This window comes from Canis aureus, chromosome 18 (genome assembly GCF_053574225.1).
Source record: "Canis aureus isolate CA01 chromosome 18, VMU_Caureus_v.1.0, whole genome shotgun sequence".
Classification (NCBI taxonomy): Eukaryota; Metazoa; Chordata; class Mammalia; order Carnivora; family Canidae; genus Canis; species Canis aureus.
The window spans coordinates 38,068,139-38,093,769 of NC_135628.1; the positions used below are offsets into that span (position 1 = coordinate 38,068,139).

The 25,631-nt window shown below is 40.0% G+C and overlaps 1 protein-coding gene and 1 long non-coding RNA gene across 4 annotated transcripts in view; one reads left to right on the top strand and one right to left on the bottom strand.

The window, feature by feature from the left end:
- The window catches only part of COL28A1 (collagen type XXVIII alpha 1 chain), a 161,424-nt gene extending 139,574 nt beyond the window's left edge, over positions 1 to 21,850 (top strand). For both annotated transcript variants that reach the window (XM_077856802.1, XM_077856804.1), the window contains 5 exons: positions 1,531 to 2,085; positions 3,630 to 3,787; positions 18,000 to 18,186; positions 19,860 to 20,032; positions 21,140 to 21,850. In XM_077856802.1, coding sequence (XP_077712928.1) covers positions 1,531 to 2,085; positions 3,630 to 3,787; positions 18,000 to 18,186; positions 19,860 to 20,032 — 1,073 coding nt within the window. In that variant the 3' untranslated portion in view covers positions 21,140 to 21,850. The remainder of the gene's footprint in view (positions 1 to 1,530; positions 2,086 to 3,629; positions 3,788 to 17,999; positions 18,187 to 19,859; positions 20,033 to 21,139) is intronic.
- The window catches only part of LOC144288859 (uncharacterized), a 171,596-nt gene that overhangs the window by 124,445 nt on the left and 21,520 nt on the right, over positions 1 to 25,631 (bottom strand). The window lies entirely within an intron of this gene.

A 25,631-nucleotide genomic window follows, 5' to 3' on the forward strand; every position in this document is an offset into this window, starting at 1 on the left:
ATATATATGATAAAGCTCATGAGAAAGTTTGAAGCTCATTTGAAAAGTCAATGGGAAACTGAAAGAAGTGGTGACAGGAGCCGTGGGAATCCTGATTTGAAAAAAGAAATCATCTTCCCACGGTGGTTAAGAGTGAAGACACTGGCCCTGGAGTCTGTGGGCAGCCAGGCCTTTTGTGAGCACAGAGCTCATTTGTATTCAGTGACATTTACCTGAGCTTGGGAAGGAAAAAAAACAACAAAGGAAATATGACCACAGGGGCCTAACTGGTATTTGAATCCAGCCTGACTGGTGATTATAATGTCTGTGTTTTTCCTGAAGCAAGAAGTCTTTCTGAATTGAGTTTTGAGCATGATTTCTAGAGTGCATTTCATTTCAAAGGCAAGAGGACATAGTCAGAAGGTCATCTTGCTTCATAGCTCCATCTAAATACTTCTATGGCTAAATACTTTAGACTTAAAATAGAGTTAGCAGAAAGGGGAAGAAAAGAGATTAGCCAAAAGGCAAGAGATTAGTAGAATAATAGAGATGAGAAACTTGTGTGTTTAAAATGGACAGAGGCAGAAATGTCATTGTTCTTCCATAACAGAACCCCTGAACTAGCTTGTCCCCCCAAAAACCTCTGGAAGTTAGGATCCCACCTGGGACTCTGTACAGTGACAAGCCAATTTAGATGTGGCTTCTGAGTTCTAGAAGCCCGGTAAAAATAGCACCAAGTTTCCTCATGGTTTTTTTGTGGTAGGTTTGTTGGTCAACATGAGGATATGAATAAACCAATGCAGCCCTGTTAGTTCTTATTTCCTGGTGACTCTAACGATTGCTTTGAATGGTAAACCCTAAACAGAAGTTGTTTATTGGCCAGCAGTCTGAGACTATTCTCTTAAAAGGTTTCATTATATGGATGGACTCCTGGCCTCATGGAGCCACCTTTGTCATCTTTATGAAAGACCAAGGACACAAGCTAGAGTAGCTGGGGGCAGCTGTTCTTGTGTACAGTTACGGGCTCTAGTCCTTCCCCTACAATTAAACATTTTCAATCCATCACTTTACCCAGTGAGCAAATATCAATTTTCACATAAGGATATGGTTGAAGACCAAAAGATTATCTGTTGGATTCAGATGAAATACAAATGCTGGAAGGATAAATAGCTAGTTGAGAAGAGGGTTATCTTTTAGGGAGAGAGAGAGAGGAACATAGTCAGGAGGGTACACAGGGATGCTGACCCTTTAAAAAAATTTTTTTTTTTAAATCTGAGAAATTGGCACATCAGTGTTTGGTATTTTATCCTCTACAGTGTTTTGGTGGGTTGTGGTGGTGGTGTTGCAATATATTCTCTTTTAAAAAGTCAGATATAGAAGCCAGAAGAGGGACAGCGATTTGCTGGGTTAACACAGAAGAGGAAGGTACTAATCCAGGCCTCTGGTGGCCCGCTGCCCCTGCTGCTCCTGTCTCTTACAAATCTCATACTAATCAGTGATGTTCTGACTTGGCATTCATGCAGTGCTTCTCTCTCAACATCCATCTTTTAGGTTGTGGGCCCAAATGCAAAGAGACTCCTCTAGAACTGATGTTTGTGATTGACAGCTCAGAAAGTGTGGGGCTAGAGAACTTTGAGATCATCAAAAGTCTCGTGAAGACTCTGTCTGACCAGGTTGCTCTGGACCTTGCTACAGCCCGCATAGGCATAATCAACTATAGCCATAAGGTGGAGAAGGTGGCCCATTTGACGCAGTTCTCCAACAAGGATGACTTCAAGCTGGCTGTGGACAACATGCAGTATCTGGGGGAAGGCACCTACACGGCCACAGCTCTCCATGAAGCCAACCACATGTTTGAAGCCGCAAGGCCCGGCGTAAAGAAGGTGGCCTTGGTCATCACTGATGGGCAGACTGATAGCCGAGATGAAAAGAATCTGACGGAAGTGGTGAAGAGAGCCAGTGACATCAACGTGGAAATATTTGTGATTGGGGTAGCGAAGAAAAATGATCCAAACTTTGAAATGTTCCACAAAGAAATGAATCTAATTGCCACTGACCCAGATAGTGAGCATGTTTATCAGTTTGATGACTTCATTACCCTGCAAGGTAAGACTCAGTGCCAGGGGAAAGGAATTGATCTTGTTCTTCCAAGTACTGCATCACTGGATTATCCTGACCAAAAAATGGAAATCAAGAAGAGGCTGATGAGGCTTATACCAACATTAAATTGAATACATAAACTTCGGAAGGCAAAAAACATTTAGCACTAAGCCTGTTTAGAGAGTACAATCTCTTGTCCTTATTCATTTGGAATAAGTGCTGAATTGGCCTTGGAGGTGATTAACTGGGCTGTCTATGGTCGAGGACATGGTTGAAAAGAAAGGGTAGGGTCTGGGTTATTGCTGAGACTAGTTAATGTTTAAAAAAAATTACCCAACTTACATAAGAGATGAAGGAAGCCAGAGCAAGGCAGAAAAGAACTATGGAATCAAAGTGAATTAAGAAGTGCATGATAAATGAAAGAAAATTATGACCATCTAAAGAGATGAGAAACACAAGCAGCAGGGATTATTTTATTCTAGTCTCTGTTCTAGTCTCCACTCTCTGCTCTTACAAAATATGAAGCTAATGAAGTGGAAACAGGTTGATATCAGGAGCCTATCTTAAAGTACCATATTGTGAATACTCATCACACAGTCAGTGCCAGTCTGATGGGTTTCCCTTTGCTACTTGACGCTGTCACATGAACTGATGCTTCTTCCCAGGGAAGCATTCTAAGACACTGACTCATCTGTGATTGTAACATGGTTGCTAGTGCTTCATGGTGAAGTACATTCCAATTCTTTGGCAGCTGAGAACTCATGGTGGCAGGGGCCACATCCAGCGAGCTTGTGAAGTGGGTAAAATGTATGCTCCACATGTTTGCTTACATTTGGCTTCCATTTGGCCCCATCATTCCTTGACCATCCGTCTGGGAGTGGGGGGTGGTGTGTCCTAGCTCAAACCTTCCTTGCCTCATGCTGTTCCCGGCCTAGTTTGGGCGCTGGCAGCGTGCACCTGAAGGGTAGCGTGCCCTGCTCAGAACCTTCCTGCTTTCTATTTCTCCCTTTCTCTAAGCCTTTTTCCCCTTAACACTGCAGGATGACTGGTGGGCTTAGTGGATATAGTCAGTTTCACTGGGCTGTTACTGTGTTAAAATGACCAGAAATTTTGCACATTTCAGAGACATTGTATTTAATAATTAAAGAGCTTTATCATCTTAACCAGGGGAATTAGTTATTCATTCCAGCCAATGAGGGATATATTTTTGGACTGGCTGGCCTTTTGCTATCTCTGAAACCATAGGTAACTGCCTATTATTACTCCTTATGGGTGGGACCTACCCCTTCCACAGAGTAGTTCAGTTAACCGATGCTTTGGATAGCCAGGATTTAAGTGATTCTTTTGCCTTCATAGGCTGTTGTACATTATTAAATTAAACTGAATTATTTTAGATGGCCTCTTATGGATGATCCCCAAATGCTTGAAAACTTAGTTCACCAAGCAGGTAACTTCAAGCGATGGGAAAGTGACTTTAACGAAAGCATGGACTATCTCTTTAAACAGTGGTTCGTTTTATCCCCCCTACTTTTCTACTTCTCTTTTAAAAGACACCTTGAAGCAAAAATTGTTTAAAAAAAAGTGTGAGGATTTTGATTCCTACCTCATTCAAGTTTTGGGTTCACCGGCACTTCAACCTGGATTTGGGACATCAGGGGAAGAACTTGGTGAATCCACTCCAGAGCCTCGGAAGGAAATTTCAGAGACTGTAAGTAACTGTCTTGCTTAATTTGTGAGCTTGAAATTGTGTGTTCTGTTTTACGTCAAAGACCATCTTGGCCTGCACTGTCAAGAATCAACTGAGGGATGTGTATTTTCAAGTCCTTGGCTATAAATAGTAGTACTTTTGTCTTCACATTTCTAGTTCTGAAATAGCTCTGGGGCTTATGAGCATGAATATGAGATTTTTAAGTATTTCCATTTTTAAAAGTAATTATTTATTGAATGTTGCAAATAATGTATTTTTTTCCAAATAATATTTTTATAGTATGCCCCAACCACCATCAAAGGAATTGTGTACACTAGAACAGATTAACATGACACACTATTTGAATCACCCAGTTGCCATGCTCTGCAGATCCTTTTGTACCAGGCCACGAATCCCCCTCATCCATCTGTGGTTTTGCTCCCCATTTTGCACCCTCTCAAGTTTCTTCAAAGTGTGCATATGCTCAACCTGCCATTTTCCATGTTCCAAGCTATGTTCTTGCTCATTTAGCTTCTACTTCCTGGGCTCAGAGTAAAGACTGGGTAGGAGGCCATGCATGTATCTGGTACAAGGTGGGTGCTCTGTTTCAGAGCTCATCAACCACACATGCATGAGAGAACTACTTCCTGAATGTATGGAGACAAATGTGACTGTCCTCATAACAAGCTTCTGGGCACTGACCTCAGCCAATCAGGTCAAGAGCAAAGCTTTTTTAGGTGAAAATTGGAAAGTCTCTCATAATTACTGGTAAGGGAGTGCTGTGCTCTTTTCCCCACCAAGTTACAAGATCTAGACTGATCTCTACAACACATAAGGACATCCTCTAGCAAGCAGACACACAGGAGTCATGACCCTATTCTGTGTGCTCAGTCAAGTCTTTGTGCTGTCCTTTTGTGAAAGGACATGAAAGATTCATTATGAGCAAGTGCAACAATATTTTAGCATCAGGATTCAGTTAACTGTCTAGTTGGACTAAAGCTGTAGGAAACCTCCAGATCAGTAGTTGAACCCAGGACCATTCAGGAATCAGGCCTATGTTGTCATTCCTAAGGGGACAGACTATAGAACTCACTGGATTTTTATCCTCTGTTCAAAAAGGGGCAGAAAAGTCTATGATATATTTTTATTTAATTAAATATTGACTGACTCCAAGATGGGAATTCCAATTAGAGCAACAGAATATTCCTAGATTGTAGATTGAAATTCACATACACATTTATACCACATGTTCTATATCAGGGGTCAGCAAACTCTTTCTATAAAGGGCCACAAAATACTTTGCTGGTCATTTGATCTCTGTTGCAATTACTCGGCTCTGCCTTTGAAGGGCAAAAGCAGCCACAGCCAACACTTAAGTGAACAAACATGGCTACATTTAGATAAAACTTGTTTCTAAAAACAGATGAAAGCTTGGGTTTGGCCCATGGGGTTTGCTGATCCTGGTCTTCACTGAGCATTTAAAAGTAAATTACAGATAATAAAGTACACAGTTTGTCTCCTTCTGAGCATGCAGTGCTCCTGGGGCCTTGCCTACGTGTGTGACCTACCACTTTTGCCCCTGTCCTACTCAATCTGTCCCTTGTGAAGGTCTCCTAGATAAGAGTAGACTTAGGTTTCATCTAGCAAAGTGGCACTTAGACCCTGAGCTCTCCTTATAATCAATGCATTCCATAGTATATATTGATTATTTACTGCTTACCAGTGGGTGGTTCTTAAGACACAGTTCCTGCCCAAGAGAAGTCCATGGCCTATCAGGAAGATGGATATATACGAGAATTATTAAGAACTTTAACAAAGCTGTAGATGAAGCACAAGAGACGTTGCAATTAATTTCAGAGTAAAAGAAGGCTTTCCAGAAGAAGTGACACTGAGCTGACTTTTAAGAATAAGTGGGAGTTTCTCATGACAAGAGTAAGAGGAAGGGTATTTCCAGCAGAAGGAACATGTGGCCAAAGGAGGATTCCAAAAGGCAAAGCATCTCAAGACATTAGGAAAAGTTAAGTCTAATTGGAGCCTGTGGCGAGTGTGGCAGGATGGTGAGTGGTACAGCGGGACAGTCAGGACTAATTATACATGCTTCATGTATCAAGTGAAAAAGCTTGAACTTCATGTGCAGGGCAGGCAGCTGGGAGAAAGCAGAGGAGTTTCTAAAGCAAGCATCATATGGTCATGTCTGGTTTGCAGGAGGAATAATTGTGTTGCAGCACAAAGGATAAATCAGAGGACAGGAGACTGAGCTGAACTGTGAGGTCTTGTACTCATCTGGGTGAGAGAGAATGCAGCCCCGAACTAAGGCAGGGAGGTCAGAATGAAAGCACGCATGGATTGGAAGCCATTTCTGGGGTTGAGTGAACAGGATTTAGTGACTGGATGGACTGGAGGTCAGGGAGAGGTTAGCCAGCTGGGTTTCTAACTTGGATTTGGAGTGAACTGAAACACAGTCTGCTGAGATGGAGACTTAGAGGAGGCAGGGTGGGGGTTTTGAAGGAAAATAACGAGCTTGAAAAAAAAATAATAATGAGCTTGGTTTGCTCCAGGAAAGCAAAGGTGCCTGAGGCACTCTTCAATGCACTTGTGACACAGAATGAGGAACAGTAAGTACCTTTGCCCCTGGTATCATGACACGGGAAGTTAGATGGCCCTGAGAGACAAGCAGTGTGACCACATTATGGCAGGTGAAGCATTCTAGGAGTTGTGGAGGGCAAAGAGTAAGAAAAGTGCATCCCAAATAGTTTGGATTTAGAACACCAAGAGCCACATAGAGGGAAACTTAGCCTCAGCTAGGTCTTCTCCGGTGCCTCTAACAGAGATAGGGAAGCTTGCAATGGACTTGAGCTTCCTGGATGGCCCTCATCTCTAGACCTTCTCACTCTGGCTCTCTTTGCAGAAGCACCAAGGCAAGACTGGATTTTATTTTATTTTTTTTTAATTATTCATGAAAAACACACAAAGAGAGGCAGAGACATAGGCAGAGGGAGAAACAGGCTCCTGTGGGGAAGCTGATGTGGGACTTGATCCCAGGACCCCAAGATCACGACTTGAGACAAAGGCCACCACTGAGCCACCCAGGCATGCCGGCAAGACTGGATTTTAGACAATGAATGTTCCCAATAGATTTTAGTCTGAACAAATATCTGTGCATGTATATTCACAGTTGTGTTTCTCATGTTTATATAACGTGTACACACACATAAATACAAAAGCATACTTAAGATCCACCTTTATCTAAAACTATAATTACAGTATCCAAACATGTAAAGTTGATCTGTCCAAGCTTTTCAATTCTCTGATTTTCCCCAAGCCTGCCCTAGGCGATACTGTCAAACAAACCATTTCCGGAGTCCTACTTCCCTTACCGTGTGTCTCTCTTTCCTTTCTGTATTGCCTCTACCACTCCTCACAGCATCTAAATCTGGCTTTCCTTCTTCCTCTTCTTTCTATGGAAATCTGTCCTTAGAGAAAAATCTAGTTATTTATACTTCTGTATGAAATCTAAGTCAATGGGTTTCCACCTCTAGGAAGGACTTACATACTAAGTCTTTTATCATATTGTGGAATGAACTTGAGGTACACTAAACATCTGTGCACAGGTATGTTGGGAAATAGAGCAGGCGGATTTCCCAGGTTCTACTAAATTTGTAACTCTTCGGTAACCCCCTACTCTGTTGTTCTTTCAGGCCAGTCTTGGGAAGCTAAACATGTACATCCATTCTACTCTGTTCCTCTCCTGAAATCTCAGGATAATTTACACTTTGTTTGGAATGTGTTACGTTTTACATTGTTAATAATTATTTATGTATATACCTCAACTCTCCTAATGGACTTAAATACCTTGAGAATGCGATGTGTCTAATTAAATTTTGTGTCCCACTCATGACTTAAAAATATGCTCCATCTTTCACACAGTACATGCTCAGTAAATACTTACTGACCAAATGAGTGCTTTACCAAATGTTAGGCTAACAAAGAAATCTAAAACTTCTTTTCAATGAAAGATATCAATTGTATGTTTAAAAAAATCCTTATCTTTTATGGGAGTAAAAATGTTGGCACTCATGTTCCTTTATTCTTTCTGGGTATAGTCAGGTTAAGATTTCCAAGGTATAAATGGGAGTGGGGCAATAAAATTAAGTAAATATCATTTAGTCAGACCAACTGGTTATATTCAGTCCATTAAGCAAATAAGCATATTAATTTCCTGCATGAAATAACTTTTTGTCATTCTAAATGCATTAATAAAGTAATGTCAAAACACAGCTTGTTTATTCACTGGAACTGGTTTCTTGTAACAATATCCTAGTTCTTTTTCCGGTTGAAAGAGTAGAAAAAAAGAAGCCCTGTCTATCCTTTCCATAAAGCTTCTTTTTGTATTATAAAACTTTGTTCCCTGATTGCAGATAACTTAAATAACTGGCAGCAGCGATATGTTCCTCTTAGTGGAAAGGAGGCTGTGGGATTTCTAGGCAGAGTGATTCCACAACAAGCCAGTGAAAGGGAGAGTCAAAGCTAGTCTGGGAAGGGTCCCTGTGGGTAGCTCCACACCAGGTGGAGACATGTGGTGGAGGAAGTGGGAGCTGTGAGTCTTCTCCTTGCCTTCGTTATCATCAGGATATGTAGTCCAATGTGAGAATGCAGGCCTCTCATTTCCATGGAGGAAATATATACCTTATTGATGTAAGTGACAGGAAACTAACACAGCAGGCTGACTGCTGGCTGTCCCACCTTCTCATTTAGGGAAATTCTTTCTCTGGTCCCCATGCCACTTCCCTCATTTCTCCCCTCCTGTCATTGTCACACAGCTGCTCCCAGCTCCCCATCTCATTTTCCCCCTTGCTGGCTCTCCCATCTCTTGCCCTCCATTCCCTGCAATATTTATTCATTCTTACTGCACCCCGAGATCTTCTAGAGTAGGCTGCTTCTGAAATGGGCTCCTCCTGGCAATATTTTTAAAAACCAGAACCTGGGTAGGTTCTCACTTGATACCAGAATTGGATGTGTCCCTTCATCCTACAACATGACCCTAGGCTCTATCCTCAATTCTGATGTGACACCTTTTAGTTTCCCACCTGTGCTCTGAGGCCCATCCCCTTCTACCTCTTCCAAAACTCAGACCTTCCTCACTGTTGTACCAGTATTTCCTTTCCCGCCAGTATTTCTGACTCCCTCTCTGTTCTAGCAAATAGGCTTCAGATTTTCCCATCTAAGAAAATCCTCTAACTTCATAGTTCATGTCCACCTTTTATTATCCTATCTCTATCTTTTTATTATAAAATGATTCCACAGGCCAGCCTCAGCTGTCTCTGCCTCTCTGTCAAACACACACACACACACACACACACACACACACACTCCCCTTCACTTTCCTTCCCTCTCTCTCCTTTCACATTCCTCGCTTCCATTCACTTGGGAACACCTCTGAAGTCAGGCTACTGCCTCCAATATACCACTGAAACTGCTGGAACAATGATGAGTGATGCCCTAATTGCCACATCCTCATTGCCTCATTGCCATCCTCTTACTTATTTTCTCTTTTGCGTAGAATACCATGCCACTCCTTTCTTTGGTTTTGAGAGTCCTCTTTCTCCTTGTTCCCCTTTCAGCCTTGTTAGCATTCTCAATTGTTTTTGGGGTTTCACTTTCTCTGTTTACTCCTTAAATATTAAACTCTTCACTTCTCTAAGATCTGACCTTAGCCTTCTTCTCTTTCTTATGTTAACAACTCTCAAATCTGCCTCCCCAGTCCAGACTTTTCTCCTGGGCCCCAGATTCATATATTTGAATGTCTGTGCAGATCACATCCTGGGTGTTTTGCCGACATTCAACATGGAATTTGTTCACAATGCAGGTCCTCCAGATTGCCTTCCGTAGGGGTATGGTCCCACCAACCAGCCAGGCATCTGACAAGACACCTGGAATGCATCTGTAGCTCTATTCTTACTTTTTCTTCCCCAGTCATTGGTATTGTCTTCTTTGATCTGCACTTCTCATCCCTCTATCCATGCTATCAACTCTTTTCTCCTCTTCCATATCTCTACTCTCTTAGATTGAGTCTCATAATTGTCTATATTAATAAATATGTTCTCAAAACTCTTGTCCTATCTCTCTTTTCTACATCCTCTCCAGTTTATTCATTACTTGTTGATAGCATCATTTATTTTTTACTCTTAAAAAATAAGTAATATTTCTTCTATATATAATTCCATTTGGCTGAATTACCTTTAAAAAATCTGTGTATAATACAATGGCCTATATTTTAGCTTGGTATTAAGCCTCCATGATGGTACATTAGGAAAAATAACATAAATATTTGAGTATATCTGTATTTCTCCTAATGTCCTATTCAGGTAAAATTTTAGAAGTTGCTTGATCATATTACACTCATTATTAAATGAAATATCCTATCCAAAGGTCATAATCAATGCTTTTAAAACACATGGACTTTTCAAACTTTCAAAAAAACTTGAAACTGAGACTTGTGTTACTTTAGGCTCTCCACTGACAGGAAAACTAAGTTGATTTCCTGAAATCAGACCTTGTTATTTGTAAGTGACCTTGACTAAGCCACATATATAGATATGGTCATATTGATCGATATTATAATTTATTTGTTTATAAAATAAAATCAATACTCTCTCATTGTGGTGGTCAAAAAACTCTCAAATTCTTGATAAAACACTGCATAACAATTAATATTAGTATTGCTTAGTGAAGTTCTATATAAGCATCTATATTGTTAATAATAAACTTATTACTTTAGAATATAAGATGCTTCTATCTTATGAAGGAGGAAAAAAATGCATTGCAGACTGATCTAGAAGAAATATTCTGGACCTAGAAGTCAGGAAACTTGGCTTGTATTCTCAGTCCTGAAGCTAAACATTTTATTTCCTTGGCTCTGTAGTATATACGTATGGGGGCGGGGGGTGGCAGGCAGAAGGAGAGGGAATGAGAGAAGCCTAAGCAGGCTCCACACTGAGCACAGAGCCAGATGTGGAACTCCATCTCATGACTGAGGTTATGACTTGAGCCAAAATTAAGAATCAGATGCTTAACAGACTGAGCCACCTAGGTGCCCCAAGTTCAATATTTTTTATTACTTCAGAGATGAGGATGCATCTATTTAATGTGTTTTGGCCTTTTTAAGAAGACTTTTCAAATTTATACTGTATCTCACAGTGAATGACATCTTAGAAATGAAATTTGACAACTGCCTGACATTGGGCGAATCATCTATTTCTTGTGGTTTCTCTTCCCTCATTTGCAAAGTAAGAGATGATTGCTAGGCTCTTCGTCCTTTTTATAAAAATATGTGATTAGAAAGAACAGTCAGAAGCATTTACTGGGCAATGCCAGAGTGGAGAGCTTTATACTAAGGGAGGAGAGGCTTTAGCCAGATTAAAATCCGTAGTCCACCCTCTAGCACAGCTGCAGGCCATCAGGGGAGGCACACAGCTCAAACTTCAGGTGTTCCTGTTAGTCCGCAGCAACCTTAAATGCAAATAAAGAGCATCAGTTTAAATATGTGCTGAGAGACCTGGCAACGAAGTGTTGTCACCTGGAAAGAGTCAATTAAGGTTGGAAGCCTAGAAACGCAGGCACCTTGCGGGCCCTGGCTGTAGAACCAGCTGGCGGGAGCAAATCCCCCGCAGCCAACCTGGAGAAGCTTGGACCCGCAGGCTGGGAAAAGCGAAGGCTGAGCCCGTGGGCTAATGCAGATGATCATTAGCACCCATTCCGAGAAGACGTGCCTCCCAGGTGAAGGCTTGCTGTAATGTATCCAAGATTCTGGGTGCTGGATTCCGAGGAAAATGTTTGGAATTCAGAAACCAAATGACCTATTGGAACAGTGCGGCACCTGCTAGTGATCCCCGGTCAGCTCATACCCTCACATCCCAGGGGCCGCTGGCCATCGGCTTTCTTCTCCTCAAGACCTGCTCTAAGGCCGAAAGAGACTGACAGCGTCCCACCTGCCTGTCCCGCTGCACGGAGCAGCCCTGGACTCCAGATGCTGGCCCCTCACGGGCCTCTACTTCCTCTTCTGTGTCTCTACTGTGGGGAGCCCCTGCTTGGAGCTGGGACCACTCTTCCTCCAAGGCAGGCCCGTGAGCTGATAGGACAGACTAGTGTTCCCATTTGTTCTCTACTTGTGCTGGGATAAAGTTCGGGTGCTTGCCTGTGTCTTCAGTCTGGTCCTCCTCCTCCTCCTCTCTCTCTAGAGGCAGTGACTGAATTTGGTGTGCATTCTGCTGGGAAAGTTTGGAGCTGCTTAATTTCCACTTTTAGAGATAGAAATCACATCAGGGTTTAATCTTATCTTACTTTAAAATGATGACATTAGGGGCATCTGAGTGGCTCGATGGGTTGAGCATCTGCCTTTGGCTCAGGTCATGATCCCCGGGTCCCAGAATCGAATCCCACAGCAAGCTCCCTGCTCCATGGGGACCCAGCCTTTCCCTCTGCCTCCCTCTCTCTCAGCCTTCTGGAATGAAGAAATAAAATCTTTTTTAAAAACTGATGACATTAAAACCTAAAGGAATGGAATAATTAATCCCAAATCCTTTCTCTCCTTCTCCCTCCCTGTAACTCATTCTGAATTTATCCAATGCTACTATTTGCTGTTCTGTGCTATAAAGATTTTTAAAAAGAAAACAAAAAGGAAAGAAAAAAGGGGAGGGAGAAAAAGGAATGAGATGAAGATGAAGAAAACCGTGGCATGGTTTAATTTATCTTATCAGGGAGGTAATGGTTACACGTGTGAAATGGAAAATGATAGAAAATAGTGTTGGGCTAGGGGCTAGCTTCTGTATGGTCAGGGCCAAGTAGAGGAGCAGTAGGAGCTACTGTGCAACAACTGGAAGGGGAGCGCTGGTGCTGACTGGGTTATTGGGTGAGGTTTTGCTGCCGGGACCAACTTTCCAACAAAAAACAAAAAGCAAATAAATGTTTAAGAAAGGATATTGTTGTTTTATATTGAAATATAGTTATGTAATTCAATGGTATTTTATGGTCACAGTAAAATAAATGGAGCCATAATATATTAAATTCAAAAAACATTAAAAACCAACACTACAAAAAAAAAAAAAAAAACAATACTACAGCATGTTTTTTTGTTTTTTTAAAAAAATGCATGTAGGAAGAGGATTGAGCTAAAAGTACACCTGAATGTCAACAATGATTATTTCTGGGAGGTGGGATCCCTTGTGATTCTTATTTTCTTCTTGTTGCTTGTCCAGATTTTCTAAATTCCCCTCAATTAATGTTTGCTTTTGTAATAAGAAAACTATGAAAATGGCAAATCATAGTGATTATGCATTTGTTTAAATAATCTGAAATCTCATGGAACCAAAAGATAAAATCACCCTCATTTATGAGAAAAAATTAATTTCACTTATTCTAGAACCTGAGGTAGCAGTAGTAGTCAAAAGCCCCAAATGATGCAGTGACTGAGAAAGAAAACACACACTCCTAAACTTACAAGTGGTAAAGAATAACTTATGAGGCCTTAAGGCTTGAACAAGGTAATGATTTATAGGCCAAGTTAAGTCTTTTAAGAAAACTGCTGTCCAGTGTACTTCTTCAAAGGAATCTTCTAAATTGGCAGATAGGATGTCTGAAGTGTAGCCTAATAGCTGTTGGCTTTTTTATGTTTGATAAACTACTCTTTAGTCAAGCTTTTAACTTATTTTTTTTCCTTAACAAAATATGTGCAGGCAAACACAACAAAACCAAAAAATAGTTATCTTTTTCTTGAAACAGGCATTTCTCAGACTTTACCACTAGCTTATCAAGTGATTTTTGGAAGTTCTTTCATCATTTGGAGCTTTAGATTCCTCTAAAGAAAATGAAGTACTCACAAAATTTTCCTTCAGTCTTAAAATTCTTTATCACTTTCCCAATGATAATAACAAAACCTCCCATTCAAATCAATATACATACACACCAGATCATTCTCAAAGAAAGAGGAATGCCAGGTGGCCCACAATTTTACATCCATTTGTCCCAAAAGTTGTGTTTTGGGGCTAGTAAAGAGTCATGATTGCATTTGAATTAAGCACCTTTTATATCAGGCTGTTGACCAAACTAGTCCCAATGGAAATGTTTACTTTGATTTACCTAGTAGTATTTTAATTTTTGTAAAAATATACACACACAACAGAATTTTATTTTTTTATAATAAATTTATTTTTTATTGGTGTTCAATTTACCAACATACAGAATAACACCCAGTGCTCATCCCATCAAGTGCCCCCCTCAGTGCCCGTCACCCATTCACCCCCACCCCCCACTCTCCTCCCCTTCTACCACCCCTAGTTCGTTTCCCAGAGTTAGGAGTCTTTATGTTCTGTCTCCCTTTCTGATATTTCCCACACATTTCTTCTCCCTTCCCTTATACTCCCTTTCACTATTATTTATATTCCCCACATGAATGAGACCATATAATGTTTGTCCTTCTCCGATTGACTTACTTCACTCAGCATAATACCCTCCAGTTCCATCCACGTTGAAGCAAATGGTGGGTATTTGTCGTTTCTAATGGCTGAGTAATATTCCATTGTATACATAGACCACATCTTCTTTATCCATTCATCTTTCCATGGACACCGAGGCTCCTTCCACAGTTTGGCTATTGTGGACATTGCTGCTAGAAACATCGGGGTGCAGGTGTCCCGGCGTTTCATTGCATCTGAATCTTTGGGGTAAATCTCCAACAGTGCAATTGCTGCGTCGTAGGGCAGGTCTATTTTTAACTCTTTGAGGAACCTCCACACAGTTTTCCAGAGTGGCTGCACCAGTTCACATTCCCACCAACAGTGTAAGAGGGTTCCCTTTTCTCCGCATCCTCTCCAACATTTGTGGTTTCCTGCCTTGTTAATTTTTCCCATTCTCACTGGTGTGAGGTGGTATCTCATCGTGGTTTTGGTTTGTATTTCCCTGATGGCAAGTGATGCAGAGCATTTTCTCATGTGCTTGTTGGCCATGTCTATGTCTTCCTCTGTGAGATTTCTCTTCATGTCTTTGGCCCATTTCATGATTGGATTGTTTGTTTCTTTGGTGTTGAGTTTAATAAGTTCTTGATAGATCTTGGAAACTAGCCCTTTATCTGATACGTCATTTGCAAATATCTTCTCCCATTCTGTAGGTTGTCTTTGAGTTTTGTTGACTGTATCCTTTGCTGTGCAAAAGCTTCTTATCTTGATGAAGTCCCAATAGTTCATTTTTGCTTTTGTTTCTTTTGCCTTCGTGGATGTATCTTGCAAGAAGTTACTGTGGCCGAGTTCAAAAAGGGTGTTGCCTGTGTTCTCCTCTAGGATTTTGATGGAATCTTGTCTCACATTTAGATCTTTCATCCATTTTGAGCTTATCTTTGTGTATGGTGAAAGAGAGTGGTCTAGTTTCATTCTTCTGCATGGGGATGTCCAATTTTCCCAGCACCATTTATTGAAGAGACTGTCTTTCTTCCAGTGGATAGTCTTTCCTCCTTTATCGAATATTAATTGACCATAAAGTTCAGGGTCCACTTCTGGGTTCTCTGTTCTGTTCCATTGATCTATATGTCTGTTTTTGTGCCAGTACCACACTGTCTTGATGACCACAGCTTTGTAGTACAACCTGAAATCTGGCATTGTGATGCCTCCAGATGTAGTTTTCTTTTTTAAAATTCCCCTGGCTATTCAGGGTCTTTTCTGATTCCACACAAATCTTAAAATAATTTGTTCTAACTCTCTGAAGAAAGTCCATGGTATTTTGATAGGGATTGCATTAAACGTGTATATTGCCCTGGGTAACATTGACATTTTCACAATATTAATTCTGCCAATCCATGAGCATGGAATATTTTTCCATCTCTTTGTGTCTTCCTCAATTTCTTTCAGAAGTGTTCTATAGTTTTGAGGGTATAGATCCTTTACATCTTTGGTTAGGTTTATTCCTAGGTATCTTATGCTTTTGGGTGCAATTGTAAATGGGATTGACTCCTTAATTTCTCTTTCTTCAGTCTCATTGTTAGTGTATAGAAATGCCACTGATTTCTGGGCATTGATTTTGTATCCTGCCACGCTACCAAATTGCTGTATGAGTTCTAGCAATCTTGGGGTGGAGACTTTTGGGTTTTCTATGTAGAGTATCATGTCATTGGCGAAGAGGGAGAGTTTGACTTCTTCTTTGCCAATTTGAATGCCTTTTATTTCTTTTTGTTGTCTGATTGCTGAGGCTAGGACTTCCAGTACTATGTTGAATAGCAGTGGTGAGAGTGGACATCCCTGTCTTGTTCCTGATCTTAGGGGAAAGGCTCCCAGTGCTTCCCCATTGAGAATGATATTTGCTGTGGGCTTTTCGTAGATGGCTTTTAAGATGTTGAAGAATGTTCCCTCTATCCCTACACTCTGAAGAGTTTTGATCAGGAATGGATGCTGTATTTTGTCAAATGCTTTCTCTGCATCTAATGAGAGGATCATATGGTTCTTGGTTTTTCTCTTGCTGATGTGATGAATCACATTGATTGTTGTACGAGTGTTGAACCAGCCTCGTGTCCCGGGGATAAATCCAACTTGGTCATGGTGAATAATTTTCTTAATGTACTGTTGGATCTTATTGGCTAGTATCTTGAGAATTTTTGCATCCATGTTCATCAGGGATATTGGTCTATAATTCTCCTTTTTGGCGGGGTCTTTGTCTGGTTTTGGAATTAAGGTGATGCTGGCCTCATAGAACGAATTTGGAAGTACTCCATCTCTTTCTATCTTTCCAAACAGCTTTAGTAGAATACGTATGGTTTCTTCTTTAAACGTTTGATAGAATTCCCCTGGGAAGCCATCTGGCCCTGGACTCTTGTGTCTTGGGAGGTTTTTGATGACTGCTTCAATTTCCTCCCTGGTTATTGGCCTGTTCAGGTTTTCTATTTCTTCCTGTTCCAGTTTTGGTAGTTTGTGGCTTTCCAGGAATACGTCCATTTCTCCTAGATTGCCTAATTTATTGGCGTATAGCTGTTCATAATATGTTTTTAAAATCGTTTGTATTTCCTTGGTGTTGGTAGTGATCTCTCCTTTCTCATTCATGATTTTATTAATTTGAGTCTTCTCTCTCTTCTTTTTAATAAGGCTGGCTAATGGTTTATCTATCTTATTAATTTTTTCAAAGAACCAACTCCGAGTAACAGAATTGATTAGCCTTTCCCCGTGTGTGTGTGTGTGTGTGTGTGTGTGTACAGAATCAAAAACAGTGGAATTGCTTAGGCAGCAGAGAAGAGCTAATGGTGACAGCTGGCTCTAGACACAGAATGATAGGTAAGAAGGCATCAAAAATTACTTGACTTTGTTTGTAGATTTGCCTATTAAATAAAAAAAAAAGGAAAAAAGAGGGCCTTGAAAGGATAAATGACCATCCTGTGCCAAGACCAAGATAAATGGTCAATTTAATTTCCTGTAGCTGGGGTCCAAGGGGGAAAAAAGTAAAAGAACTTAATTGGTCCCATAAAAGATTGCCCTTGCTCCTGGCAATTGTAGTCAAGAATAACTGATCTGACATTTTTTTTGAAGCAAAATACCTTTTTTTCCTTTCTCATTACATATCATAAATATAGATAAAACATAGAAACTGGAGTCCAGAAAACTTGCTTTTATAATTATATTCCTTTGTTCCTTAGCTAACAAACATTTCTAAAACTTCTTTGAAGCTAAGTATCCTGCAGCACTGGCATTTGCTGGGGTCCAGATATTAGGATGAGATGAAAAGTGATTGCTACTGTTTTTATTTCAGCTGTATTATTGTCCTCTGCCGCCCCCATCCCCAATCTCAAAATCGATTGAGAGTTTGTTGTAGATATTCTGGAATATATTGTTAATTTATCTAGTGTTAAGAAATGGAGAAAAGGCTATTTTAAAAAAGGTCAGAGAAACTAGGTTATTTCTCCTCCTCATGCCAGTGACTATGAAAAGAATGAAGATTACCTCCTCCTAAGCTCACCACCTTTCATGCCCTGCATGCAGATCTCTCTGGAAGGTCCAGCACATGCCTGGCAGTGGGAACGTCCATAATTTAGGTACTCAGGGATGCATGACATAGAAGAGGGGCGTTTCCTGAGTTTTTACTGAAATAATATTGGAGAGTTGGGGAGAAGAAGCAATGCTGAATTTTCCCCTAAATGTTCCCCAAAGCAAACTAACTTTTCTGACTTGATTATCACCAGAAACAAAAATGTGGATGTTTTGTGTAGGTCAGTGTCTCTGGAGCTGAGGACAAAGAGAATGAGCCTCCAGAGCCTACCTGGGCTGGCAGCCTGGCCACCAGTCCTTCACCTGAGGCTGCTGCCACCGAGCAGCCAGAAGATGGGACAGAGGGTGTCGAATCCAGAATTCCAAGTCCTGTTTTGAACTTACAGCCAGAAAAGTTGGCGCACAAAGGTAAGAAACACCTGCTAATACGCTGCTGTGTCTATAATGTCAAGGTGCAGAAAGGGGGGGCTCTAAGCTCTCATTCAGAAAGAATGTGTTTTGACTCTAAATAGGAAACACATTTTATTATATAACAAATTAGAAAATTGTGGAACAAATTTGGTCAATAAATTTTTTTTTAATTCTTGTAACATTTTTTTTTAAAATTTAAATGCCTTTAGAGAGGATTGTGTTCCCATTTTATCATAGCCCCTACCATTCCTTGTTGTATTATATGTGGCCTTGACACATTTGGACATTTGAATTTCTGACACCCAGACTGTAGAAGAGAAAAAAAGCTAGAACCTAGATTCTTCCACATATTCTCTATGGTTACTATCTATAGAAATTAATCATTATATACATAGTTTCTGAAGAACAGGCCCAGAAACAACATCTTTGACCAAAAGAAGCTCAGAGGTTGGCTTGACAAGTTAGACAATATACATTATTTAGTTTTTAACAGTGGAGATAGTGAAAATCTACTACTTTCCATTTGATCTAAGGAGTCTTCATAGGAGAGGTGGATTTGGAGGTTAGTTTTGGAAAATAAAGGAATCAAGACATGCTCCATATCTAGGGAGATGAATCTGGGAGATGGAGAGAGGGCTTGTTTTGCAACTAAGGAGTAAATCTTTCGGCATATAAACTGTCTCACAGAACACAAGTCTCAGGCAACAAGTACCTATTTGGTTTTTGTGGCTTTTCTTACCCTGGAATCACATCTCCAGGTAAGGAATACTGATCAAGACACTAAGGAGTACCACAAAATAAAAAGAGGTTTAACGAATGGCTTTATTATTGTAGTTCTCTTTTGTTTTTTTTTCTTTATGGTGGAAGTGTTTCTAAAATTTATTCATAAGTAGACATTAAAAGCTCATGTTTTTATTGTCCTGTAGGAACTGCTCTTTTTAAAGATTTTTTTTAATTTAGAGAGAGAGAGAGTGAGCAGGGAGAGGGGCAGAGGGAGAGGGAGAGAATCTTATGTAGACTACACTGAACATGATGAAGCCCAATGTAGGTTTCCATCTCACAACCCTGAAATCATGACCTGTGCTGAAATCAAGAGTCGGATGCTTAACTGACTGAGTCACTCGGGCACCCCAAGAACTGCTCTTTTTAAAAGAAAAATGTGATATAAGAAGAGCCCTTTATTTATATATATTTTTGTAACTTAAAAGGATTTTCCTTTTTTAGTAGGCACAATTAATGTGATCACAGTGGTACTTTCCATGAACATATTTGGAAGAAAGGTGTATAGAAGGCTGAGATCATCTTTATTCCAAATGTTAATCTGATTTTAAATCTAGTCCAAAGTAAATGAAGAAATCCTAGTTTTCTCTTGTCAACTAATCTTTGCAAGAGTATTAGTCAATGAAGGTGCTATGCTTTCAGGGGAATATACACTTTTAATGAGATTTCATGAAGATCAAAAACTTTTATGTTTTCAAAGGAGTATCTAATGGTGGAGTTGGTGGTAGTGGAGGAAATATTTTAGGTATTAGGGAACCCTTCTTTAACTTGGTACCTCATTTTCTTGGTGTGCTTGGGTGCATGGAGAATAAACTTCATAAAGCTTTCAGTTTTCATCTTTTCAGGGAAAGAAAAACCTATAATGACACATGATCCTTTTCTCACTCTAGATCCTAGATGCTTGGAAGCCCTAAAGCCAGGAAACTGTGGAGAATACGTGGTTCGATGGTATTATGACAAACAGGTCAACTCCTGCGCCCGCTTTTGGTTCAGTGGCTGTAATGGCTCAGGAAATAGATTCAACAGTGAAAAGGAGTGTCAAGAAATCTGTGTTCAAGAATGAGTAAGTGAATCAACCCCTAATGAATCAAGGCTGAGTATCTATCAGCAAACCTAGAAAGAACCTCTATAATTTCAACATATTCACCCAATACAAATAAAACACCATATCTGAGTATATACTGAGTACTTCATTTATAAACATAATTGAATCTTTATAACCACCCTAGGATATAGATATTAACTATTTTTATTGGCAAAGAAGCTGAGGCTCTGAGGATTTCAGGGACTCTAGAACTAAAAAGTGGCATAACTGGGGGGTTTGAGTCAGGGATGTGTAACCTCAATGGACAGTCTCTAGCCACATCATGGCTTGCAGTGTCATTCTGATCTACATTAATTCTTATTCTCTGCATTACGTTGGATTAAACTCCTGCCCTGGCCAGAGGTCCCCAGCCCCTCAGCCCCTCCCATTGGCCCAGTCCTGAACCCCATTAAAGCCCTGCCTCTAGCAAAAGGGAGGTGGTTGGCAAGGATCTGAGTTTGGCAATTAGAAGGGAAGGGAGCATATCTCTGGATAGCAGGAGGTAAGATGAGAAAGACATTCTGCTTGGGGTAAACCCAGCAAGATGGTGGTTCTGAGAGATGAGAGGCACTGGAATAGAAGTGAGGTGCTGAGGGTAGTTAGATTTTTGCCTTGCTAGTCCTTAAAGAGATTGAGAAACCAATCTGATTGAAAATTACCTAACTCAAATTTATTAACAATTGTCACTCTCCACTCCTCCAACATGTTTGGTAACAAAGGCTTTATTGTGTGTTTAAACTCTATGTTTAAGACAAAACTTGTAACTTAAACCAAGGAATTCTTTCTACCCTTCCTTTAAAATACATAAATGAGACTTTCACTGTTAGGGGGCAGAAAGAGAAGGCATGTGACAGCCAGGCACCCCTTGAAGCCCACATCCAGTCTTGAACACGGTATTTTGAAGATCAGACTGCCACTGAAAAATGAACCACTAAATTGAAATACAACCCAACAGAGTAATAGAGAATTGACTCTGTCATTTTATAATAATTTTGAGACATCGAGCCTGGGAAGATCATTAGTTGTGAGCTGTGCTCAGGCAGCATTGGTGCATATTATCTTCAGCACACTTTTTTCTTCTTTCAGGCCTAAGACCCTCATTCAAGTCTGGCAGTACAAAACAGAACACTCAAGGAAGAGGGAGCTGGATGAACAGCCACCTTAACAAACACAATTTTGTGTGGTTTAGTTAAAATTTTATTAGGTAATATTTGGTACCATGAAAGAATATAGGCAATGTACTTGTAAGTCACCGAACATAATGATAAGATAAACATCAGTGAACATATCATACTGACAGTCAACCAAATACAATCAATTCTGTTGAAGGTTCCTGTGTGGACTTCTGCAAACCCAGCCCCCTGTTTCCTGCTGGGGATAACCCATCTTGAATTTTGTGCTTACCATTTTACTTTGCTATTGGGTTTTTACATGTAATTTTACATGTAAAATCACATAGATTTCTATGTAGTTCTACAAAATACATAGTCTTGCTTATTTTAGAGCTTTATAAAAATTGGGTCATATTCTAGTTTTCTGCAACTTGCTATTTTCATCCAATATTATAATTAATCCATATGTTTTATCATATCTAAATATATTCCTAAATAACTTATTATTTAGGGTTTTTTGAACTTTAGAAAATTTGTTTCATAATATGTAATTCTTTGCAACTTGATGTGTCATTACATAATTCATATAATGTCCATTTACATTCAAAGTTGTATCATATTTGTGTGAATATATCACAATATATTTAACCATTGCCTTGTCTGTGATTAAATTGTTTCTATTTAATTTTTCCTCCCTGGTCCATCAGTGTTGCTATGAATGCTCTTATGCAGTTTCGGGTGTATGTGTACCAGTGTTTTTCCAGGATATATACCCTAAGGTGGAATTGTTGGGTTGCAGGACATATAAACATTCAAAACTAGTGTATTATACCATTTTTTTTCCCAGAGTGTTTGAACCAATTCATTACAAACTTGCACCAGTTGTGTATAACAGTGTCCATTGTTTGATATTCTTGTCAACTTTTAGTATTGTCAGATTTCTTCATTTTGCTAACAGTGGGTGTAAAATGCTATCTTATTTTAAATTGACTTTCTCTGGTGACATCTTACTATATTTGTTTACTATCTCTGCTGAGGCTTATGTGAAATGTCTGTTGATATTTGGAGATTTTTCTATTGGATTGTCAGTCTTTTTCTTATTGAATTTCTGGAGTTCCTTATAGATTCTGAAATTGAATTCTTTATTATTTGTGGCCTCATATCTTTGTGGCTTTTTACTTTACCTTTTTTTCCCTTAAATGAGCAGAAGTCCTCAATTTTAATGCAATCAAATTTACCCATCTTTTCTCTTGGGGATAGCACTTTTTTTTTTTCTTGTTTATGCTGCCCAGCCTCTTAAGCCACTTTTTTTGGGGTAGGAACTCCCCCAGGACAGAAGAAATTGCTCTGGGTACTGAGTGTATGTCTCTGGATTTCCATCTGCATGCATGGTAATTCCTTATGATCCTATTGGCACTATGGTAATTTCTCGGTGACTGTTTTTTTCTTCATCTTTTTTAGTTATCCTCAGCATGAAAGTGGGTCTGATCTATATGGATGGCCATTTATATATTGATTTGCTGTGTGAGGGAGGGCTTCAGGTATTTTCTTATTTCCTGGAAGCTCAGCAATGCATTAAAAGGCATGTATTGGTCACCATATGGATGTTGGAAAGTAGAAGGACCATTGGGAATATCCAGACTGCTATTTAGTCAGAACAGAAGTATTTATATTCCTTTTCCAAGTTTTTCACAACTTTACCCAGATAGAAAATTGATATGCAAACATGTTGTAATGTTGACTTGGGTCTTCATCCCTTTGTCTGAAATGTCTTTCTCTCCTGCCATGACTGACTGAATCCTAATACTTCAAGGACAACTTGTGGACCTCCTTTGCATTCCTTGCTCATCTTTATCAGTTGGGCTATGCTCAACACTGAGTGCCCAACGCACTTGGCTTACACCTCCATTCTACCTTGACCACCATCTGAACAAGCCTTGCACTGAGACCATCTGCATTAATTTGCTTTTTGTTGCTTTAACAAATTGCCACGAATTTGGCAGCATACACATCACAAATGTATTATCTTTAGTTCTGTAGGTCAGAAGTCCTATGCAGGTCTCACTGAGCTAAAATCATGGTGTCATGGGAGTTGTACTTCTTCTGGAGGATCTGGGGAAGAATCTGTCTCCTTACCTTTTCCAATTTCTTTTTCTTTCTTTCTTTTTTTTTTTTTTACCTTTTCCAATTTCTAGTGGCTCTCCACAATCCTTGGCTAGTAGCCCCTTCCTCTGTTTTCAAAACCAGTAACCGCAGGTTGAATTCTTCTCATGCTGCCATCTCTCTGGTTCTCTGAGTATAGCTGGGAAAGATTCTCTTCTTCTTTTTTTTTTTTTTAAGATTGATTGATTGATTGATTGATTGATTTTAGACAGAGGGAGAGAGAGAGAGGCAGAGATACAGGCAGAGGGAGAAGCAGGCTCCATGCCAGGAGCCTGGCATGGGACTCAATCCCGGGACTCCAGGATTGCGCCCTGGGGCAAAGGCAGGTGCCAAATCACTAAGCCACTCAGGGATCCCCAGATTCTCTTCTTTTAAGGATGTGATTAGACTGGGTCTACCTGAATGACCCAAGATACTTTCATCTTCTCAAGGCCCTCAACCTTAACCATATCTACAAAATCCCTTTTGCTATGTAAGGGAAAAGGAATGGTTGGGGTCATTATTCCATGGACCGTAGCACCTATATCTTCTGCCTGCTTTCTGAGATTAGGAGCAATGCAGGCCTTGTTTATCTCTGTGTCCCTAGTTTCTGGCACATAAGAAGAACTCCATACATTTGAAAAAAATTAGAATTGACTTCATAAAAATAATTGCAGAAATAATAACTACTTGGGAGAAAAAAAGATCAAAGAAATATCACACTAGTTTAAAAAGATAATTTAGAGGGGCACTTGAATAGCTCAATTGGTTAAGTATCCTGACTCTCGATTTCAGCTCAGGTCGTGATCTCAGCATCACTTAAGATAGTCTCTCCCTCTCTCTCTGGCCCCCAACCCCTGTATGCATGCTCTCTCTCTCTCTCTAAAAAAAAAAAAAAAAAAAAAAAAGCATTGGGACATGCCAGTTGACACCTCTTTCCCAAGTCCCAAGTTCAAGGACATACTCAGAATTAGAGGACAGAATGATAAAAGAGCCATGGAAATAGGGCAAATTACTCAAAGCACCAGAATGAAAGAGGACATATCGACTATTTTAAAATAACACAACCATTCTGAAAGGCTCCAGAATCCAGATGTCAGAGTAGAAGTTGTTAGGATAGAAGCCACAGAAGGCATCCAAGTCAAGTTGCATCAGTGGGAGTCAGCGTTATCTAAGGAATGGGCTGTCTCAGAAGGAGATTATTGTCCTACCAGAAATATTTACCCCAAGACTGCCCACGCACTTGGGTTATTTGTCTAATGGATATAAGCAATTGAGGAGACAGAGGACTAGAAGACTCTAACGATCCGTGGCAATTCTAAAAGTGTGATTAAACCAGGGTTTCAAATCTCCTAAATTTGAGTCTGGTGTGACTTGAATCTACATGAAGACTTTTTCAAAGATATTAATTTATATAAAATGATAAAACATAATGAATGATTTTAGAAATCAAATCAGTCCAATATTTTTTAAAAACCCAAATGTAGGGGATCCCTGGGTGGCTCAGCGGTTTGGCGCCTGCCTTTGGCCCAGGGCACGATCCTGGAGTCCCGGGATCGAGTCCCACATCGGGCTCCCGGCATGGAGCCTGCTTCTCCCTCCTCCTGTGTCTCTGCGCCTCTCTGTCTCTCTCTCTGTGTCTATCATAAATAAATAAATAAATCTTAAAAAAAAAAAAAACCAAATGTATAAATATATGTGTGAAATATGATTTAGGACTATCCTTGTTTTGATAATCATACAGGCACACAATATTCTAAAACATGTCTTATTCTCTTATTCTAGTGATATTTTACTAAAAGGTATAAGGAGGGAGGAAAATCTTGGACACCAACAGCATTAATCTATCTTTTCATTGCCATTCCCCAAAAGACATTGAACTATAGATTTGCAGAGAGAAAAGGCCTAAAGAGTAGACTGTCTCCTAAAGTTAGCATAATTTAGATGTCCCCTCACTATTCTAGCCAGGATTGCTAACAGCCTCATCCTCAGCCTGCTTAGCATGTTTCTCTGACCCTTAATAAAGCTGAGCATCTCCAGATCCTTGGGTAGCTCAGTCAGTTAAGTGCCCAACTCTTGGTTTCAGCTTGGGTCATGATCTCATGGTCGTGAGTGAGATCCAGTCCTTCATCAACTCCTGGCTCAGCACCAAGTCTGTTTGTCCCTCTCCCTCCCCTTCTGCTCCTCCCTTTCCCTCCCTCTCCCTCTGGCCCTCCATTCTTATCTCTCAAAGAAATCTTTAAATGAAGCTGGGCATCTCTTCATGTATATTGGCCATCTTCTTTGAATTAGCAATCTTTATCATTTTTCCATTTTTTCCTTTT